This window comes from Oncorhynchus masou, chromosome 8, assembly GCF_036934945.1.
Source record: "Oncorhynchus masou masou isolate Uvic2021 chromosome 8, UVic_Omas_1.1, whole genome shotgun sequence".
NCBI lineage: Eukaryota > Metazoa > Chordata > Actinopteri > Salmoniformes > Salmonidae > Oncorhynchus > Oncorhynchus masou.
This window is the reverse complement of record NC_088219.1, coordinates 18,922,906-18,945,451: the sequence shown is the minus strand read 5'-3', so window position 1 is coordinate 18,945,451 and position 22,546 is coordinate 18,922,906. Positions and strand designations below refer to the sequence as shown.

Sequence of the window (22,546 nt, the reverse complement as noted above, 5' to 3'; positions counted from 1 at the left end):
AATTAAGCAGAATAGGAGGTAAGGCCACCAGAAGGAACACCATTCATCCAAATGTTGGTTTCAATGATTTTAATTTGAGTAACATGTCAAAACAACCGTAAGTTGTAAAAAAAGAAGAAACTACATCCTTGATGGAGAGAAAGAGAACAGTTTAACATGGGTTGAAATGGTAGCCTTGAATGGATGTTTTTATCAATTTCCTTGGTAACAATGTCCCTCTATATAACTTAGCTAGTCTTCTGTGCAGCAACAGACTATTGAAATTATGGTGAAGAGGCTAGATACCAACTATGGTGACCACATCATAGGTTAATCTGTTAATATAACTGTCTGGGAATAGTACTGATTGAACTGTCTTAAACTATTGCGATATACCCGTGTGCCAGCCATATGCACCCTGTCCCAGTGTGTCCCAGTGTCCCAGTGTGTCCCAGTGTCCCAGTGTGTCCCAGTGTCCCAGTGTCCCAGTGTGTCCCAGTGTCCCAGTGTGTCCCAGTGTCCCAGTGTCCCTGTGTCCCAGTGTCCCTGTGTCCCAGTGTGTCCCAGTGTCCCAGTGTGTCCCAGTGTCCCAGTGTGTCCCAGTGTCCCAGTGTGTCCCAGTGTCCCAGTGTCCCAGTGTGTCCCAGTGTGTCCCAGTGTCCCAGTGTCCCTGTGTCCCTGTGTCCCAGTGTCCCTGTGTCCCAGTGTCCCAGTGTCCCAGTGTCCCTGTGTCCCAGTGTGTCCCAGTGTCCCAGTGTGTCCCAGTGTCCCAGTGTGTCCCAGTGTCCCAGTGTCCCAGTGTGTCCCAGTGTCCCTGTGTCCCAGTGTGTCCCAGTGTCCCTGTGTCCCAGTGTCCCAGTGTCCCAGTGTCCCTGTGTCCCAGTGTGTCCCAGTGTGTCCCAGTGTCCCAGTGTCCCTGTGTCCCAGTGTGTCCCAGTGTCCCTGTGTGTGTGTCAGAGAAGTCTGGTAAAGGGAGGGAATAATGTCTGGAAAGGAATAAATGGAACAGTATCAAAAACAAGTTTGACTCAGTTCCATTTATTCAATTCCAGCATTATAATGAGCCTGTCCTCCCATTTAAAGTGACACCAGCCACCACTGGTGTGTGTGCATGTGTATGAGGATGTGTGTCTGGTGACTCACAGAATTATGGAAGAATGCTTTCACAACTAGCTTTTCCCCGGGCAGTTGTTTTAAAGATACATTGTAGTAGAGCAGAAATGAATCTGAGAAATGTTTCTGTCTCATGTCCTTAACAGTTTTCCTCTTTTCATTTCCCTCCCACTCTCTATTTCTGTTCTTGCTCTCTCTCTTTACTCCATCTCTCTCCTCAGAAGGTGTAAGGTCCCACAAAGACAGACAGTCGTAGGGCAGAGCTGGTCTGGTAGCTGATGAGGGGTTGACAGACACCATCTCCAGATCCAGGGTGTACTCTATTGGACCGGTCACAGCACGGTCCAGGACTAGCACAGCACTGAAGTCGTTCATTTGCTGTGAAAAGATAGAGGGAGGTATAGTGGCATTGTGTGAGTGTGCAGGACTGAATCATCATTTTAACTCAGTATTCTGTCTTCAAAACCAGTCGTTTTTGTTCCCCTACTACTGCAGTAGGCAGTATTAGATGTTCGGTCTTGGTAAGTATTTTTGTGTAATATGCAGACATCTAGACATTCTGTTTTCTTCTTGACATGCATCCAGCCCTGACTCATAAGTCAACACTGTAGCCTCTAACTCCAAGTATTACAACACACAGGGATATTCAGTAGTTGGTGTTTCCTCACTCTTAGAAAAAAGGGTTTCGAAAGGGTTCTTTGACTGTCACCATAGGAGAACCCTTTTTGGCTCCAGGTAGAACCCCTTTGAGTTCCATGTAGAACCCCTTTGAGTTCCATGTAGAACCCTCTGTGGAAAGGGTTTTACCTGGAACCCAAAAGGGTTCTACCTGGAAGCAAAAGGGTTCTTCAAATAGTTCTCCTATGTGGATAAGAGTGTAGTGTAGTGAATGAAACTGGTATACAGTTAACACATGTAGTGGAGAGAAAATAGTTGATACTCCTAGAGCTGCCTGTATCTCCCACCCACTCACCCGTATGTAGAATTCCCCATTGTGGTCCCCAGAGCGGATGCGGAAGGTGTTGTAGACTCCAGGGTAGACGCGGGTGGCCTGGATCTGGAAGATGTCTGAGGGGACAGAGCGCTCTGAGGTGATGCTCATGTAACGGTGGACGATGGAGAAGGGGAGGTCACGACACTCAGGCTTGATGACCGGGCAAACACAGCGGCTAGAAAGACAGGGAAGAGGGGGTTAAATAACCTGTCTAGTGCTGTCCAAATGTCATTTCTTGGAGGGATTTTTAGACTATATGAGGTTGTGTGATAGTGAGGTTATGTTAGTGAGTCTGAACGTGTGGAGGAGGATGCTACTCACTTGTCAGACAATACGGCTCTTGTCAGCACATAGGGCTTTCGACAGCGGTTGGAATCGGTGCACTGATAACCCCCATGGATGTTAACACAGGTCTGGCCCTCTCCACACTGGTCTATGTCTGTTTCACACTCATTCACATCTGGAGAGGGGGAGAGAATGAGAGAGGGAGATGGGGGAGAGATGGAGGGCAGTGGAGAGAAAGAAGAACATGGAGAAAGAGATATCATAACTTCTCACATTTGTCAGTTATAAATAGCGTATTCTAACGATGTTTACCTTGGCAGAGTCTGGTGCCCTGTAGCTGGTACCCCTCTGGACAGATACAGGAGAACCTCCCTGGATCGTTAACACACTGAAACTGGCACATGTAACTGGAGTAGCTGCACTCGTCTACGTCTGCACAGAGAGAAAGATAACCAGGGAAAGGCACAGATGTAACTGAAGGGCTGGATTTTAATAACCTTCAGCATTCATTGTTTTTATGTTGGAAACCCTACAGCAATATAGACTGACAGACAGAAAATAGCCAAGGAGAAAATCAGGCCCTTTACCATTGCATGAGTGTCCGTCTGGTCCCAGCTCGTAGCCCGGTTCACAGCGACAAAGAAAGGTGCCGTATGTGTTGTAACACTTCTGCTGACAGGGGGCGCCCATCTCACACTCGTTCACATCTTGAGTTGGATATTGGATGTTGTAGGGTTAGGGTTATGTTGTAGTAGGGTGAGGGAGAGACCAGCAGGCAGAGAAGAAGAACAAACAGTAACCATCATCAGATATATTGTGAGGTAATGAATTCTAGTTTAGTGTTTGGATTTCAGCTGAGTTTCTGCCAGTTTTACTCATGTAAAGGGACTTACCTACACATGAACGGTTGTTTCCAGCCAACTGAAACCCAGGCTCACACTCACAGGAGAAAGAGCCAGGTACGTTTACACAGCGATGCTGACAGTACCTGTATCGACACTCATCAATATCTGCGAGGAGAGGATGAAAGAGAGGATGAAAGAGAGGATGAAAGAGAGGATGAAAGAGAGGATGAAAGATTCTGAGGCTGCGTAGGGGAGAAGAGGAGAGGATAGAAAACAAACAAAGTAAAAAGCCTCAGAGGAATAAAGAAAGTGAAACGTGAGGTAGATAATGCTGTCTCACCCACACACTCAATACCAATTCTACTGTATCCATCTGGACACTGGCAGCTGTAGGTGCCTACAGTGTTAACGCACTGCTGGCTGGGCTGGCAGTCATGAAGATCGAGTACACACTCGTCCATGTCTGAAAACACACACACACACACACACACACACACACACACACACACACACACACACCTTTGACTCAGTAGAACAAAGAGGGCAGGCAAGGTGTTCATAGTGAATCATTCCACCCTGATCCCTGCTCTTACTCACAGTGCTCCATAAAACAAACCAACACATACACAGTCACACTGTCCCTTCTCCCACTCAACACTTATGGCCAGCCTTCCCAGTCTCTGTCCAGGCTTGTGACTCACCCAAACATCCCTCCCTCTGGCCTCGCCCACACAGCCCTCCCCCTTGGCTTTACTTACACAGCCCTCCCCTTGACCATCACCTACACAGCCTTCCCCCTGGGCCTTACCTACACAGCTCTCCCATTTGGCCTCACCAACACAGCCCTCCCCTTGGGCCTTACCTACACAGCCCTTCCCTTGGGCCATACCTACACAGCCCTCCACCTTGGCCTCACCTACACAGCCTTCCCCCAGGGCCTCACCTACACAGCCCTCCCCCTGGGCCTTACCTACACAGCCCTCTCCTTGGGCCTTACCTACACAGCCCTCCCCCTGGGCATCATAGCCTACAGGACAGGGGCTGAAGGCCTCGTTGGACTCCACTGGCAGGATGGCCACTGATTGGCTGGATGGTTCAGGGGCAGTGATGACAGAGGCAGAGCGTGGGAGACACAGGTAACCACCATAGTGGTTAAAACACTTCATCTCCCCCTGGCAGGCCTCCACAATGGTCTGACACTCATTGATATCTGAGAGATGAGGTAAGAGAGAAAATGAGTGAAAGGCAAATTAAGGAGATGGAAAGAGCAAGAGATGAGGAGGAATGTGTGAAAGTGCAAACATGTGAGGAGTAAAAAACCCTCAAATGAGGGTTGGTGATGAATAGAACTGTCAAAGGAAGCTTATTTACCATGATATTTTGGCTGTGACACCATCAGATCATAAGCACAGTGACATAACTTTCTCACACATCACTCTCTCTAACATTACAACCAAATTAATCCACCCACCTTTACAATGCTGACTCCCAACTTCCCACTCATAACCATCTGTGCACTCCTGAGAGAAAGAGAGAGAGAGAGAGAGAGAGAGGTTGCAGTGGTTGACTGTATGCACTAAAGTGCCAGAGCATGCATGCACATTTACAATATTAGAAGAGGGACTGACTCAGGTACATAGGGAATGGGCATTGTTATCGAGAGGTGTAAATGTTGCTGGGAGAGAGGCATAAAGTGGCTTTTAGAAGAGACAGAATGAAAAACTGAGCAATGGAAAAGTAATAAGCAGGAAGAGGAGAAGTGAAGACTGACTCATCCTTACCGTGAGGCTGTCACCTTCAGGAGGCGATTGAGACTTTGTATGGTGGAAGAGGGACAAACTCACACACACGCATAACAACACAAATGTTCTCCGCATACTACACATAAACACACACACAAACAGAGAGCAGGTAGCAGACAGACAAACAAATGCTGTGGAGTCACTCGATCACAATGACACACATACACCTGAGTCAGTAGTACATAAATGTACAGGCAAAGACCAACAACACAGGGAGGGGAAGCAAAGTGATATTCCAGAATCTGTGAGAAAGAAAAGAGAGCGAGAGAGAAATGAAGTTTGACAATGGCACAAACAGTGATACTGAGTATTTGTATATCATGTTTGCATGTATCCCAGTTCAGACTGTGGACGGGTTGTTTTCCATGTTCAGCTTCTCCCATGTGGTGACCTGAACACGACAGCATGATGTCAAATAGCTAAGTTTAGGCCCATGCTTTTTATCCTGCGACACCAACGGTCACACTGGAAGACAGAGTACACTGCCCCATGGTCTCATGCTTGAGTCATGTACTGCACAAGGAGAACGATGTGTGCTTCTGGTCAAACGAGAAAATGTGTCACACAATTATAATGGTTTGAACCGGTATTTCATAACTTGCAACATACCATGAAGTCCTCTGTTTTCACTTCAGTATAAATGAGACTGAACCACCATATACAGTCAGACACATGCTGATATTGGCAAATAACCACATCACCACTCTGAGAGATTAAAGCAATTAGGCTGGCTCCAAGAGGGCTGTGAACTCCTTTCCTAAATTCCACACTACCATAGAGACTAATGGTGCCAGAGATATGACCTCAATGGCCTGGGAGGGCACAGGTGCAGGTATACAGACACCACATGAAGCTATGCATGAATGGATTCAGCTCACAGCTGTGCATAAGCTTTTATTAGTCCATGATACATTTTTCCAGAGGTTTTATTATTGTGCAATAATGTAAAACAGACTTGAGCTCAAATATTAATATCCATCCCAAAATCAAATGTGGATATGTACACCTGTTGGTTGCCTGGCAGGTGACAAGATTAACAGATGAGCCTTCTCTTTCAGGAGGGTATAAGTTGGTTGACAGATCCCTTTCCTGTAGTCAATGAGCAAAAGCGCCATCTAGTGTCCTCGTGGCTGGAACGTTGTTAATATTTGTCATCATTTCATAATTCATAAAGAATCTTTCTTTTTTTTTACTGTCAAAAATCTGCTGTTTCTATGTCAAACAGTGTTATATTTCAGTCTTCTGTGTTGTATATAAAGTCTAATATTGGGATACAAACTCAGAATGTAATACATTTCAACATGGTACAGGTATCTTATTTTTTGTTAGCCCATAACCATATGTGTGAGGTGTACACTTTTGTTTCAAAGTAGATTTGTTAAGACTTACCAAGAATCCCTCGGTGTGATCCTGATTTAGCCCACTGCAGTAACAGGTTTTAAGAATAGCTTATATTTAGCAATTGATCAATCATTTCAATAAAACTTGCACGGCAGAACTACACAGTACATTTTATCCTCAAAGCCAAAAATAAAATGGCAGAAAACAACATAGGATCTTTCTTTGATCACCCTGTTGAAGAGAACCTTCCTGCAATGCAGAACATGTTTAACTTGGCGTGTATTTGAGGTTTAAATAGGCTTCTGAAGATTGTAATTTCCACTTTGAAATGTCAGACTTGATTTACAAAAAAATGTATCAACCCTTGCAAAAGTGTCCATGAATTATAATTCACATAATAAAAATGTACATTTCCTGTTGTTGCATGATTATTTTCCTGCTGTATCAAACTGGCTCAAATTAAGATCCTGTATTTGTACTACAGCAGGTTCAAGGGAAGAATGAAGGAAGAATGATGTTACAACCTACAGTACTGTCTTTCTATGGAATGTATTGCATGTTTGTTTTTACATTCTACATTCATAAATAAAATAACATTTTAAAAATCTAATATTACTCACTGATCAGTCTTCCTCTAGTCCACAGTCCACAGTTCTGTTCACTTGTATCATGTTGTAAGTCCTTGACACCCTTTCACAGTTTATGCTAACAGAAAATCTTTGTCAAGATGCAGGGCTATAGTACAGCTTCGTGGGCTGTCTCTTCCTCACTTTCTCTCTCCTCTTTTTCCCTAGCAATTTACAGGTCCTGTCTTTTAGGTGTCTGTCCTACAAGTAGAGCAGTGGATTGTGGCAGTAGGAAAATGTGTATGTGAAGCAGTGTGAAAGTGTGTTTGTGAAACAAAGTGTTTGGGGAGAAAAAGGGGGAAGGGGGCTGGGCAAGAGAAAGGAAAGGGGGAAGGAGAGCCCATTCTTACCCCCTGAGCCACATCCTTGCTGCACAGCCCTGAGCATTATCCTCCTCCAGCCTCTTGTTTTGCCATGTCCTCTGTCTATTCCTCTCTCTATCTGGGATTCAAATTCCTGGTCTGCAGCCCAAATTCAACATCCATTAATCAACCATGCAGGGACAATAGTGGCATGAAAAACCAACCCTGCACTCTAGAGGAAAGGACATACCTGGATTCAATCAAACCCAGTCCTTAACTTATCACTCCTCCTCCTCTCCCTCTCTACCTCTGAGTGCCATCCATCCCTGCCCTCCCCTGCTCGCTCTTAATCTCCTTCTGACACAGTTGGATATTTACTGTCTGGGAAGAAGGGTGGCCCAGAGGAATGTGGAGACAAGTTAATGAGCCGACACAAAGAAACAAGGTTTAACAGTTAAAGACAGCAGGCCACTGTTTCTACAGCATACACACAAGTGTGCTCATGTTCAACATGAGAAATCCCTGTATTGCACCAGAGTGCAAATGCCTTTATGCATTGGAAAATAAACTGTGATTCCATTCCTTAAGTCCAAGTTATCATTAGGAAAATGGGGACACTTTGTCAAGGAAATTTCTATGACCATTTGGCAGGAACGGGGCAGCTGTCCTAGTGAAGGGGTTTTATAGGGCAATAAAGTCTCAGTTCAGACCTGAATCCCCCTCCGAGACAATCCTGACCAACTGTCGCCCCCTGCTGCTAACCCACCCCCTTAAAACACACACACACGGACTAAGACACACGCCCTCACATTTTCACAAACATAAACCAAACAGTTGAAACATCTTTCTAAAACAAATATGTTTACTTCATTTAAGTCACAATTTACATATCAGAAAAGTATTCAGTTCATTCAGTATATTTACAGGGGGACTGACTGAAGAGATAGAAGGAGATGGAGACTGGTCAGGGAGAGGTGGAGAAGTGGACTGCACTGGGCTGAGGTAGTTACGAAAAACTGCCAGAGGGAAGACAGATTCACAGTAAGATCAATACAGATCACAGGCGGCCGGTGGAACCTTAATTGGGGAGGATAGGCTATTAGTAATGACTGGAACGGAATAAATGGATTGGTATTGAACACATTAAATAAATGGTTTCCACGTGTTTGATACTATTCCATTCACTCCATTCCAGCCATTATTATGAGCCATCCTCCCCTCAGCAGCCTCCTGTGATACAGCTCAATCAGGAGACGAGGTCCAGACCAGGGATCTACCTATTCATGGTACATTTGGAGGATACAGCTCAATCAGGAGACGAGGTCCAGACCAGGGATCTACCTATTCATGGTACATTTGGAGGATACAGCTCAATCAGGAGACGAGGTCCAGACCAGGGATCTACCTATTCATGGTACATTTGGAGGATACAGCTTTTGATGACGCCCATGTATCTGTCCCAAATCATCTGGTGCCTGAAGAGAGAAGAGATGAAGTATTACGACAACATTAACGACTGTATAAACACACACACACACACACACTAACCTGAACGTGCCAAGACAGTGAGCGGCATTGGTGTAGTGAGTGAGGAAGAGTGTGATCTCTGCCACTGTCCATCTATCATATCGGCATGGCTCTATGAACTAGGAGAAGAGGAGGAGGACATAAGGCTGTTAGCAGAGATTTCTCAATCTTATCAGGACCGGGGAAAGGCAACTTAGTCATAGGATGATAGTATCAGGGAAGTAGACACAGAATCTATTCCAGAGAAAGGTCAAACTGAATACTATACCAACAAGATTTAACCAATAAAACTACATCAATACATTGCCAGATATGATCGTAAAGATGGCTATGAAGTACGTCTAATTTGTTTCTACAATCTATAATGCCAAACAGCGGAATTCACAACAAACAAGTTTTAGAAACATCTTAAAAGAGGAATTGTCACATACAGTACCAGTCAAAAGTTTGGACACACCTACTCATTCAAGGGTTTTTCTTTATTTTAACTATTTTCTACATTGTATAATAATAGTGAAGACATCAAAACTATGAAATAACACATATAGAATCATGTAGTAACCAAAAAAAGTGTTAAACAAATCAAAATATATTTTATATTTGAGATTCTTCAAAGTAGCCACCCTTTGCCTTGATGACAGCTTTGAACACTTGGCATCTCTCAACCAGCTTCATGAGGTAGCCACCTGGAATGCATTTCAATTAACAGGTGTGCCTTCTTAAAAGTTCATTTATGGAATTTCTTTCCATCTTAATGCATTTGAGCCAAATCAGTTGTGTCAGACAAGGTAGGGGTGGTATACAGAAGATTGCCCTATTTGGTAAAAGACGAAGTCCATATTATGTCAAGAACAGCTCAAATAAGCAAAGAGAAATGACAGTCCGTCATTACTTTCAGACATGAAGGTCAGTCAATCCAGAACATTTCAAGAACTTTGAATGTTTCTTCAAGTGCAGTCGCAAAAACCATCAAGCGCTATGACGAAACTGGCTCTCATGAGGACCGCCACAGGAAAGGCAGACCCAGAGTTACCTTTGCTGCAGAGGATAAGTTCATTAGAGTTAACTGCACCTCAGATTGCAGCCCAAATAAATTCTTCACAGAGTTCAAGTAACAGACACATCTCAACTTCAACTGTTCAGAGGAGACTGCGTGAATCAATCAGGCCTTTATGGTCGAATTTCTGCAAATAAACCACTATTAAAGGACATCAATAATAAGAAGAGACTTGCTTGGGCCAAGAAACACAATCAGTGGACATTAGACCGGTGGAAATCTGTCTTAAATTAGAGATTTTTGGTTCCAACCACCATATCTTTGTGAGACGCAGAGTAGGTGAACGGATGATCTCTGCATGTGTGGTTCCCCTGGTGAAGCATGGAGGAGGAGGTGTAATGGTGTGTGAGTGTTTTGCTGGTGACACTCAGTGATTTATTTAGAATTCAAGGCACACTTAACTAGCATGGCTACCACAGCATTCTGCAGCAATAACCATCCCATCTGGTTTGCACTTAGTGGGACTATCATTTCTTTTTCAACAGGACAATGATCCAACACACCTCCAGGCTGCGTAAGGCCTATTTGACCAAGGAGAGTGATGGAGTGCTGCATCAGATGACCTGGCCTCCACAATCACCCGACCTCAACCCAATTGAGATGGTTTGGGATTAGTTGGACAGTAGAGTGAAGGAAAAGCAGCCACCAAGTGCTCAGCAGATGTGGGAACTCCTTCAAGACTGTAGGGGCCTCCCAAGTGGCGCAGTGGTCTAAAGCACTGCATCACAGTTGCTAGCTGTGCCACAAGAGATCCTGGTTCGAGTCCAGGCTCTGTCACAGCCGGCCGCGACCAGTAGATCCATGGAGCGGCGCACAGTTGGCCCAGCATCGTCCAGTGTAGGGGAAGGTGTGGCCGGCAGGGATGTCCTTTTTCCTTCGCGCTCTAGCGAATCCTGTGGCGGGCCGGGCGCATGCATGCTGACACGGTTGCCAGGTGCTTCCTGCGACACATTGGTGTGGCTGGCTCCTGTTTCAGAGGACGCATGGCTCTCGACCTTCGCCTCTCCCGAGTCCATACGGGAGTTGCAGCAATGAGACAAGACTGTAACTACCAATTGGGGAGAAAAAGGGGTAAATATATACGGTCCGGAGCCTTCAACAGTCTATGATTTAAAAAAATGTATATATATATATATATATTTAATATAAAAAAAATTAAATCATAGACTGTTGAAAAAGCATTGGAAAAGCTGGTTGAGAGAATGGCAAGAGTGTGTCATTAAGGCAATGTCACAGCCTGACCATAGAGAGCTGTTTATTCTCTGTGTTGGTTGGGACGTGATAGTGACTAGGGTGGGTCATCTCAGTGATTAATGGTTTATTTTGGCCTGGTATGGTTCCCAATCAGAGACAGCTGTTTATCGTTGTCTCTGATTGGGGATCATATTTAGGCAGCCATTGTGCTTTGTGGGATCTTGTCTACAGATAGTTGCCTGTGTGCACACCTGTAGCTTTACGTTTAGTTTGGTATTTTGTTCGGTGTTCATTTAATAAAGTAAAATGTACGCCTACCATGCTGCACCTTGGTCCGCTCATTACGACGATCGTGACAGAAGATCCCACCACCAAAGGACAAAGCAGCGTGGTCAGGAGTGGTCAGGAGGTGCAGGGATCCTGGGCCCGGGAGAAAAGTGAGTGGAGGACATCATGGACATGGGAGGACGTTATGGCAGCGGACAAGACCCTGGCATGGAAGCAGGCAGAGGCAGCGAAGGAGGAGCAAAGGCGACTCCGAAGTTCACGACCACGACAGAAGCCCGAGAGGCAGACCCCAAATTTTTGGGGGGAGAGGGCACACGGGTTGGTCGGCGAAGCCAAGGGGCGAGTCTGAGAGCGAAGAGGAATATTGGGATAGACTGAGCAAGGAGTATTGTGAGATAGTTGAGGGGAGTGATGAGGTAGAGTGGATGTTTTGGTGTCTGGAGCAAGACAGTTGCGGTGAGGAGAGTGGGACTAGTCAGGCACCATGTTTTGCGGATCGACACACTGTATCGCCAGTGCGCCTTCACAGCCCAGTGCGTTCTGTGCCAGCGCCCCGCACTTGCCGGGCAAAAGTGAGCATCCAGCCAGGACGCTTTGTGCCAGCTCTACGCTCCAGACCTCCAGTGCGCCTCCACGGCCCAGTATATCCTATGCTGGCCATACGTACTGTGTCTCCAGTGCGCCTTCACAGTCCAGTACGTCCTGTATCTCCTCCCCGCACTCGCCATGAGGTGCGTGTCATCAGCCCGGTGCCACCTGTGCCACCTGTGCCAGTCCCACGCATCAGGCCTCCAGTGCGCCTCCACAGTCCAGAGCTTCCGGCGATGGTTGGCGGCCCGGAACCTCCGGCGACGGTCGGTGGTCCGGAGCCTTCAGCAGGGGTTCTCTATCCAGAGCCACCTGCAACGATCGATGGTCCCGAGCCTCCGGCGACAATCTACGGTCCGGTGCCGCTGGCGACAAAACACGGTCCAGTGCCTCCGGCGACGATCCCCGCACCAGAGCCGCCATGGAGGAAGACATCGTATCTGCGAGCGGAGTGGGTACTTCGCCCCGCACCGGAGCCGCCACCGACAATAGACACCCCCCCTAACCCTCCCTTTTGGTTTCAGGTTTTGCGGCCGGAGTCCGCACCTTTGGTTCTAGTTTATTATTTCAATGTGCATTCTGGTTTTTCTATTTCTTTGTTGGCCGGGTATGGTTCCCAATCAGAGGCAGCTGTCTATCGTTGTCTCTGATTGGGGGTCATACTTAGGCAGCCTTTTTTCCAATTTTAGTTTGTGGGATCTTGTCTACAGATAGTTGCCTGTGTGCACACCAGTAGCTTCACGTTTCGTTTATGCTTTTTGGTGAGTTTCTAATTAAAATATGTGGAACTCTACGCACGCTGCGCCTTGGTCCAATCATTATGACGATCGTGACAGGCAAAGGGTGGCTACTTTGAATAATCATTTATTTTGATTTGTTTAACACTTTTGGTTACTACATGATTCCATATGTGTTATTTCAGTGTTTTGATGTCTTCACTATTATTCTACAATGTAGAAAATAGTAAAAATAAAGAAAAACCCTTGAATGAGTAGTTGTGTCCAAACTTTTGACTGGTAAAGTATGTCATAACACGTTGATTGGCTATTAGGGATGTACCTTCTCCACAAGGTCGATGAATAAATCTCTGACATCTTTGGTATGTGTAAGTTTAGATGCAAGGTGTATCAGGGCTCTAGAAAGATTCTGTGTTCAGAGAGAGTGAGATAGGAAAAGAGTAAAAATACATTCTTACAACCTAACAAATTCCTTCCATTTTGTCTTGTTTCAGTGGGGGGAGGGATGTGGGATGTTCATTTCAATCTGAATAGGAACCAAAGTCTGAAATGTTACACTATTTGATACCTATTACACTAGTTTCATACAGCTTTGATATATTTTACTTTAACTTATTAATTCATCATAATTTAGATACTTTGAATTGAAAATTAACTATTTTTCATGCATTGGCAATATTGTACCTCACCTCTGGTTAAAACCCACTCCAACTATGTGCATTTCTTAGTCTCTATACACATTATTAATAGCAATTATCAGTTATTTGCTCACTTTGAAGTTAACCTCCATCAACTTGTAAACTTTGATCTTTCCCCGCAGAGCAGCACACACCAGGCTAAGAGAGCGAGGAGAGAAAAGGAGTCAAGAGGGGGACCAGCAACGACATCAACGGCTGAATTGTTTTTAGAACTCAACATTAACCCACACAAGCATTTTCATACACGTGGTTACACCCATCCTACATTTTATGTTGGTCCATCATGTCTTTGTCATTAACCAAAACCTTGAGATCTTTCAGTTCATTCAGAAACTCTTTCTCCAGGTCAACATCCATATCCTCCATCATGCTATCTGTGAAGAGAGAGGGGAAAAATAATGGGATATGGTGCTAGAAAGCCAAGTATATCCAGCGTTGATACCTCATAAAGCAGGGGTCTCCAACCTTTTTTTCAGCATGAGAACTACTTAAAATAAAAAAATTATGTGAGCTACTCATTTCTCTCTAACTTAAAAAAATAATAATTTCCTAATTTCCCCTGCAACTCTTTCTGGGGTCCTTATTTTTATTATTTTTTTCATTTTTTATTTAACATTTATTTAATTAGGCAAGTTAACTAGGATTTGAACCAGGGACTGTAGTGGCGCCTCTTGCACTGAGATGCAGTGCCTTAGACTGCTGTGTCGCTCGGGAGCGAATTGTACAAGATAAAGTAGTGCACTATGTTCTCTGTCAGAATACCTGGTAAAATAATGGTTAACAAAAAACTAAGGGGGTCCCTATAAAATTTATTTTTTCCCCCCCAAATTCAGTTGTGTATTTTCCTGGTTTTGGATTTTTGGGGTTTTTCACTCAACATTACAATTGTTCATAGAGAAACAACGACATTGGATGTTCTGCGTTGATGTCAATGCTTAAATCACAACATAATACCATATTGTGGGGGTCTTGAAAAAAACTAACATATTTAGATTTGTGAGTCTAATTCCCCTTTAAATGTGCATCTGGCCCTTTAATTTAATTGCACATCTAGTGTGCAGTCTAATGTGCCGGTCGAGCGATGGTTCTGTACTACTGCAGCTCATTTCATGGCAAAGTTTGCAAATAATATACAGTACTTACTCATGACATACCTCTGCCAGGTAAGCCTATTTCGCAGTTAATATTTATTTCAGAAGGTTTTGTGTCAAGTATTTCTGTCAAACCACAAGATGGTTATCACGTCAACTGGCTACTATGGATGGGTATTTCGAGTCTTTTCTGTGAGCCGGATCGTTTGGCTTCGTTCACTTAAAATAGCCATTATTTTGGCTCCCAAACGGCTTTAATCTCTAATTTGAAGCCTAAAACATTGCCTAGCATTATGTCATATTGTGAAATGTGAGTTCAAATAAATGTTAACCTGACATAATTATTAGATGGCCTGCAAAAAAAAAGTAAGATAACATTTTACGCACTGAAAAAAATAGCGTGAACCACAATGAGGCTCTCTCCTCACTATATTGTTATTGCACTGAGGATTTACCATCTTCAGAGAACGTTTTTCAAATTTATCTGCAGATAATTGATGTCTGGAGCTCAAATAGTAAAAGTATGCAAATCAGGGAGCCAAATTAACTTATTTTTCACATATGTGATTCGGCTTCTGGCGTTCACCAAAAACAGCTGTTCGCGAACGAGCCATCACTACTGGCTACAAAATGAGTGATAGACAAATGCCGGCACCACACAGACCTAAAGGGGCAATATGAATGGAATTGGCAGATATTGTGTTAGTTTTGGCTTTTTAAGCCAATAGTGGCTAACCAGGGGTTCTATGTTAGATAGTAGCTGGAAGCTTGCGGTGTCCGATACGTTATAACAGTTTGCAGTGGAACACAGAATTGTTTGGCAAGCTACTCATAAGCTACTGGTAGCTTGCAATCGATCTGTTGTAGACCCCTGTCATAACGTAACTACTTCCACGGGCCAAATAAAACTGTTTTTGACAAGAGCTTTGGGTTCAAATAATTATTTCTACGTTGATTTTTTTCCCCTGGGACTGACTTCTTTACATTGTGTTCTACATTTAGCTGCATTGTGCCATCAGTGACTGGTCAAAGTGATGCATCTTACCCATTGCTCCTATTGTCCAGTAACTGATGAGCTGGCCTGCACAGAAGGCAAAGTCTTGGAATGAGAGGTACTGCAGCTTCCTCTTTCCTGTCTCAAAGCGGCTGTTTGCAAAAAACACAATGGCAGCATAGTCCCTGCAGGGATAGAGAAAAAAGTGAGAGGGAGGCACTGTAGGTTGGAGGGCCTGAACCCAAGGCAATTATCCCTTTTTCATCCATCATTCTATAAACCATTAAGTCAATGTCTACAAAGACGTATGTATGCTATTCCCTGTGAATATATAAATATTACTAGAGTTATGGTTGACAGATTTATTTCGCTACACTATTTCTGTTTCTCCTTCCTTATTCCTCCCACTCTGTTCTTGTATCCACCTTGCCAGTGTGTCGGAGAGCAAGAAGTGACGCTGTATGTTCTCCACTAGTGGGCCCTTGAGCTCCTCCACCACTTTGAACACCCGCTTGAAATTGTCAAACTGGAGAGAAAGACAGTAAGACGGACAAAGGGACAGACAGACAGACAGACAGACAGACAGACAGACAGACAGACAGACAGACAGAGACGTGCTTCGTGTTGGTATGCTCTATATATTGTATTTCTGATCATGACCTCACTATAAAAGCCCCACGGTTGGCAGGCAAATCCCTCTGCATGACAGTGCTTAAAATGGACAGATAATTCAATTACAGAGCAGTGCTGTCCAGGTAAGGTCCTGGCCTGTCCTTTTGCATTTAAGCTGCTCTTGAGTGACAGGTTATTCTCAAGCTGCGAGTTGTGTGTTAATACAGTCAGGAGTCACGCTATATTAATGTAGCCCCTTCTCAATGAGTGTGGTGTTTGTGTTAGTCTCACCTGTCTCCTGCAGCTCTTCAGTGTGATCCCTGTTTTACAGCTGATGTCATCCAAGTCCTTTTTGGTCCCTTTGGAGAGCTTTTTCCCCAGCACCTCTCTGGCAAACACACTGTCAAATTCATAGTACCTGCAGAAAATAACAACACACTGGTTTGCTCTAAAACATGGGGAGGAAGGGCTAATACGCACACACTATTTGGATTTGCATATGGTCCTGAGCAGTGGAGGTTCCTCAGAGAAAGAAGGGGAGGATCATCCTACTAAGGGAATTTCATAAAAATAGAGAAACATAAAAGTTATCCTTTTTGGATAAAACTATACTAAATATATTCACACCTCATCAAATAACTGATTAAAACACACACTATTTTGCAATGAAGGTCTTAAGTAGCCTAAACAGCACTCTCTGGGGTAGCACCATGGTGTAGATGGAGGACAGCTAGTTGACTTCAATACAAACCCTAGGAGGCTCATGGTTCTCAGTAGTTACACTACATGACCAAAAGTATGTGGACACCTGCTCGTTGAACAACATCCAAAATCATGGGCATTAATATGGAGTTTCTCCCCCTTTGCTGTGATAACAGCCTCCACTCTTCTGGGAAGGCTTTCCACTAGATGTTGGAACATTTCTGGGGGACTTGCTTCCATTCAGCATCAAGAGCATTAGTGAGGTTGGACACTGATGTTGGGCGATTAGGCCTGGCTTGCAGTCGGTGTTCCAATTCATCCCAAAGGTGCTTGATGGGATTGAGGTCAGGACTCTGTGCAGGACAGTCAAGTTCTTCCACACTGATCTCAACAAACCATTTCTGTGTGGACCTTACTTTGTGCACAGGGGAATTGTCATGGTGAAACAGGAAAGGGCCTTCCCCAAACTGTTAGAAGCACAAAGTTGGAAGTACAAAATCATCTAGAATGTCATTGTATGCTGTAGCGTTAAGATTTCCCTTCACTGGAACTAAGGGGCCTAGCCCGAACTATGAAAAACAGCCCCAGACCATTATTCCTAATCCACCAAACTTTACAGTTGGTACTAATGCATTTTCCTGGCATCCACCGAACCCAGATTCGTCCGTCAGACTGCCAGATGGTGAAGCGTGATTCATCACTCCAGAGTACACGTTTCCACTGCTCCACAGTCCAATGGCGGGCGAGCTTTACACCACTCCAGCCAACGCTTGGCATTGTGCATTGTGCATGGTAATCTTAGGCTTGTGTGCAGTTGCTTGGCCATGGAAACCCATTTCATGAAGTCCCAGAGGCAGTTTGGAACTTGGTAGTGAGTGTCGCAACCGAGAACAGATGATTTTTACACGCTTCAGCACTCGGCGGTCCCGTTCTGTGAGCTTGTGTGGCCTACCACTTCGCGGCCGAACCGTTGTTGCTCCTCCACATTTCCACTTCACAATAACAGCACTTTCAGCTGACGGGGCAGCTCTAGCAGGTGTTACGGATACAGTTATCCTGTGTGTGTGTGTGTATCCTGTGTGTGTGTTTCTTTTCTCTCCTTCTCCCCTCACAGGTGAAAATCATCACTCCCCAATCAATCATCAATCAGAAGACACACCTCCTCCAATTTCCTGACCTATCACAGTTCCTTCCCCATGGTTTAAAAACCCCATTTGTTTGTTCTAGAGCTCAGCTCAGCTCAGCTCAGCTCAATCTCTCTGTAAATGCCATGTCTGTAGGTCTCTGTGTTTCACTCTCGCTTTGTGTCGTAACCTCTCTTTTGTTTAAGCACCTCATAGCACTTTGTCATCACCTGTGAGTATTGTTTTTGGTTATGGTGTTTGTGTTTTTGTTGCTGGTGGGAAAAGGGGGAAACCAAGACAAGTCGCCCATGGGCATACACTACCCGTAGGTGAACTTTGTTAAATACACTAGTTAGAACTGGGCGGACCACCCACTGTATTTTTGGTTAGTTAGTTAGCTGTTGTTAAAGTAGGCTAGTCTAGCTTAGGGGTGTTTTTGAATACTTATTGTTTCTTTCCTTGGGTCCAGCCCAGCCCCTTTTCCTGCTCCCCCCATTACCGTGTGTTTATAAATAAACCTAGAGTTTGACGGTAGATTTCAGTTGTCGTGCTTATTTCGTTCACACTTTTCCTTTGTCACAATAATAATTTGCATGAGTTATGTTACGAGTCTCATTACCATCCCCCCTAGACTGTCGGGCCAAAAGGGATTCGTAACACAGGGCAGACATTTGATGAACGGATTTGTTGAAACGGTGGTGTACTATGACGGTGCCACGCTGAAAGACACTGAACTCTTCATTACGTGACATTCTACTGTTAATGTTTGTCTATGGAGATTGCATGGCTGTGTGCACGATGTTATACACCTGACATCCAGAGGATGTCCTCAAACCTATCAGAGCTCTTGCAGCATGAACTGACATGTTGTCCATCCAATCAAAGGATCAGAGTAATGAATCTAGTACTGAAAGCATAAGCTACAGCTAGCTAGCACTGCAGTGCATAAAATGTGGTGAGTAGTTGACTCAAAGAGAAAAATACAACAGCTAAACAGTTTTGAACAAATTAATTTCTTAAACAAACAATGAAGGATAAGCAGGAGAGAGAGAGAAAGAAATAAAGAGAGAGAGGGAGAGATATACTGTAGCTATATTTCAAAGTGTTTTTTTTCTTCTTCATTTACCTTTTCACTTCCTTAGCTAATGCGGCTAATTTAGCCTACTCAACAACCTGACTCAAACAGAGAGGAATGCTATTTATGTTAGCTAGCTGGCTTAGGCTATCCAACACGACAACTCTTCCAATCAAGGTAAGCTTTCGATTTTATTAATTTATTGCCAACGGGGCCCGCCAGTGTAACTACTAAACTGCTAGCTGTAACATTACACTGTACTGCGTGATTGTACACATGGATTGGATTGTGGATGAACTAATGTGTTAGTTCTAGTTTTTTGACTATAACGTTAATGTATTGTTTAGCTTTTAGTGGACATGGTATGAAGGCTTGGCTTGGAGAGTTTTTTGCACCTGGTCACAGACAGCTGTTGTGTTGTGCCCTAAAGTCCACAAACTAAGGGAAAAGGTGAGAGGAGAGTACATAGATGCGAGAAGGAATTATACAATGAGCAAAGTGATGATGCTGCTTTGAAAGCAAACTGTGTGTGATCAGGGGTGTATTCCTTCTGCCGATTTATGTTGTAAAACGTGTTTTAAATGGAAGGAAACTGGGAGGGAACTACCTGAATTTGTCCAATAACTGTTTGGATGAATGATTACACCCCAGATCAGCTAGAATCAGTATTGAATGAGTCTGTCTGTCACCTTGCTTATTCTATGTGTCTCTCGACCTGTGCACCTATATGTCATTTGTAGGCTAGGTTGTAGCAACCTCATGATGGGTATAGGGAAAATGTTTGGATCACTAGCCTGGACCTATCAATGTTACTTACATTGAGCTGGGTGAATGGAATATAAATGACAGTCATATGCTGTAATACAAATATGGACATGCTCATTAAAACAAATAATCCTCCCTAATCTTGAATGGCACCAACCACTACTGGCCCTGTGTCTATTTCTAAGTTTCCACACAAATTGCCCTTGGCTTTGGGAACAATAACAATTTAAGGAATTGAACACACACCTTTCAATGAGAATTATCTGGTTCTGGGCCGGGATCTGATACAGCAGCTGACTTCCCAGTTTGGTGGGGGAGTGTAAAAGACGCTCACACATCTGGAAGGTTCTAAACTGGTCCATGGTATCGCTGGTCAGCACCTCTGGATTCGCCTCACACTCCAATAATGCCCCCTCATCCATCCGCACCTTTACTGCATCACTCACTGTGAGGGAGAGCAAGGCAGAGATGGGAGAGAGACAATAGGATGTAAATGATCTCACGGTCTGGTAATTGCCATTCTATTGTGTAGGCATCTGTGATTTCAATACATTCCTGAAATCAATACATTCCTCTGTCACACAGTACAGTGTCACCACAGCCATGTCATTCCAAAGTCTCAACAAATTAGGATAGAGACAAACCGGTGAGACCGTCCAACCAAAGCTGATAGACTTCCATATCCATGATAGTTGTGTTCCCCACAAACACATCCAGTTCCATAGACATCTTGTAGGCTAATGAGGAACCAAAAAGACTGCAGAGAGTTAATTTATGAATGACTATGCCGAGTAGTTAAAAAGAGTAGTCTACACACAATCAGAATATTCTTGATAGCCTTTTATATCTACAGAGCAGCGGGTAACCTAGCGGTTAGAGCGTTGGGCCAGTAACCAAAAAGTCGCTGGTTTGAATACCCGAGCCGACAAAGTGAAAAATCTGTCAATGTGCCCTTGAGCAAGGCACTTAACCCTAATTTACTCCAGGGGTGCCGTACAACTATGGCTGACCCTGGAAAACAACACATTTTACCGCACTTATCCGGTGTATGTGACAATAAAAAAAAAAAATATATATATATATATATATATACACACACTCACATTATGCCTCACTATTGATATACTGCAAAGTTGATCCACTGAGGGTCATGTTTCTAGGTGAAGCTGACATTAACAGTCAAAGATCGATGACCCATTTAAAAGGGTAGTCACACCGGGTCACTATATTGTGCCATTACGTAACATAGCCAATTTAAGAATAACAAATAATTATACTTTACCTTTAACTAGTGTTATGTATCTGTCAAGTCGAGGGGAAACCGTAGCCAGCAAATATATTGCACCAGGCACCGTTTGGGTAAACAGCATCTGCAAACGCGTATTATTTATTGCGCAGTTAAAACGTTGGGTTCTGCAAAGAATTGGAGTAAAAACAGCGTATCGAATTTGCATAGATCTGCATTCAAAAGAACAGTGAACACTGCTTAAAAAAGCTATCCTTCTTGTAAAATAAAAGCGAAACGACAGATGGTGTCGCTGACAAGTAAATTGTGGCTCCTCTCAAAATCCACAACAGAAAGCGCAACTTTGTTTCTCTTTGCTGGATATCTCTAGAGAATAGCACATTGGATACAAGGCACTTTACTGCCATCTACTGCTGTGGAGAAATAGTTTTTCCCGGGGGTGGGTTTGTACCGTTTTCTAGCAAAATATGACTGGACGAGTTATTTGAAGGGAAGTCTTTATCGCACGCAATATGACGGGCACTGCCCATTGTCCTGAAATGGACAAATTTATGGAACGTTCCATGGTTTTGAAATTAGCAAAATGCTGTGGCTGTCCATGGTGCTGAAATCAGCAACGTTCCTATGTTAACAGTTCAAGGTGGGAGTGTCTGCTGCATGGGAGAAAAGGTAGTGGGCTAAGAAGGCGGTCTATGCCAATATTTATAGTTGTGCCATTATATTTGCCTAAACTAAAAACTCTCTGAGTACGGATATATTTCTTAACGGAGGGCCACAACATAATATAGCTACTAATATGTATATATAGCAGGCAAGAAATGTATAAACAAATGGGCCTTTGGATATGACCGAAACACCCAATTGTGGTGATGAGTACAAAGACAAGTTCAAGACCCAAGCCATGGGGCTGTGCCAGCAATAAAAACAAGTATATAGCGGGCAAGAAACCTATAAACAAAGGGGCCCTCAGCCCGGCCCCCAACAACCATTAATGGGGATGAGTACTAAGACAAGTTCAAGGCCCAAACCATGGGGCCGTGCCAGCAGTAAAAATAGACATATAGCGGGCAAGAAACCTATAAGGAAATAGGCAAGTCAGATCCGTAACCCAGGGATAAGGATTGGCTCTGCAAGCAATAAAGAATGCATATATAGCGGGCAAGAAACCTAGAAATGAAGGGGCCTGTAGACAGGACCCCAACACCCAACAATGGGAAAGAGTACAGGGAAAACAAATCAAAAACCTGGACATGCCAAACCAGGTGCGACCTCGAGCGGAGACCACAGAGCAATAAGGTTGCAAAGTGAGCTAAGTAATGCAGATGCACTTCCTGATAACCGAAAAAAGGTGCCGCTCGTGGGTTGGGTACCACTGGTGAAATCTTCTTATCTTGACCCAGTACAGCCTCAGAGGAAGGGCCACTCCAAGGAGCCGGGTCCTCCCAGGGTTTCTCCGCTGGGCCCGACTAATATGCTGGTTTGTTCCACAAATCTGTATGCGCATTGTTTCCTCTGTCCAAATATGACTGCGCGTTTATCTTTCTGTGGACAGGACTTGAGC

At 44.2% G+C, this 22,546-nt stretch overlaps 1 protein-coding gene and 1 pseudogene across 4 annotated transcripts; both read right to left on the bottom strand.

Moving 5' to 3' along the window:
- Positions 1–1,228: 1,228 nt before the first annotated feature.
- On the bottom strand, positions 1,229–8,047 carry LOC135544318 (EGF-containing fibulin-like extracellular matrix protein 2; annotated as a pseudogene).
- Positions 8,048–8,129: 82 nt separating this feature from the next.
- Positions 8,130–22,509, bottom strand: LOC135544319 (acidic fibroblast growth factor intracellular-binding protein B-like). 4 transcript variants are annotated; one of them, XM_064971836.1, is made up of 11 exons: positions 21,022–22,502; positions 20,384–20,496; positions 19,986–20,184; positions 16,365–16,491; positions 15,887–15,987; positions 15,513–15,646; positions 13,642–13,750; positions 13,451–13,514; positions 13,001–13,087; positions 8,836–8,933; positions 8,130–8,762 (listed from the first exon to the last, which is right to left on the bottom strand). In XM_064971836.1, the coding sequence occupies exons 2-11, from the start codon at positions 20,466–20,468 to the stop codon at positions 8,693–8,695; spliced, it is 1,074 nt and encodes a 357-aa protein (XP_064827908.1). In that variant the 5' UTR covers positions 20,469–20,496; positions 21,022–22,502; the 3' UTR covers positions 8,130–8,692. The 4 variants fall into 4 exon arrangements, with proteins under 4 accessions (XP_064827908.1, XP_064827906.1, XP_064827907.1 ...); XM_064971834.1 differs by having other exon boundaries at positions 20,384–20,476; XM_064971835.1 differs by lacking the exon at positions 20,384–20,496.
- Positions 22,510–22,546: the final 37 nt, after the last annotated feature.

Bases quoted from the DNA above. Each gene is read 5' to 3' on its own strand.
- LOC135544319 (XM_064971834.1), bottom strand. From the start codon at position 21,193: ATGCAAATTCGATACGCTGTTTTTACTCCAATTCTTTGCAGAACCCAA. The intron at 13,088-13,450 runs GTGAGCAAATAA...CTCTGAACACAG, and splicing joins TGATGGAGGTTAACTTCAAA to AATCTTTCTAGAGCCCTGAT. The intron at 8,934-13,000 runs GTACATCCCTAA...CTCTTCTCCTAG, and splicing joins TCATCGACCTTGTGGAGAAG to TTCATAGAGCCATGCCGATA.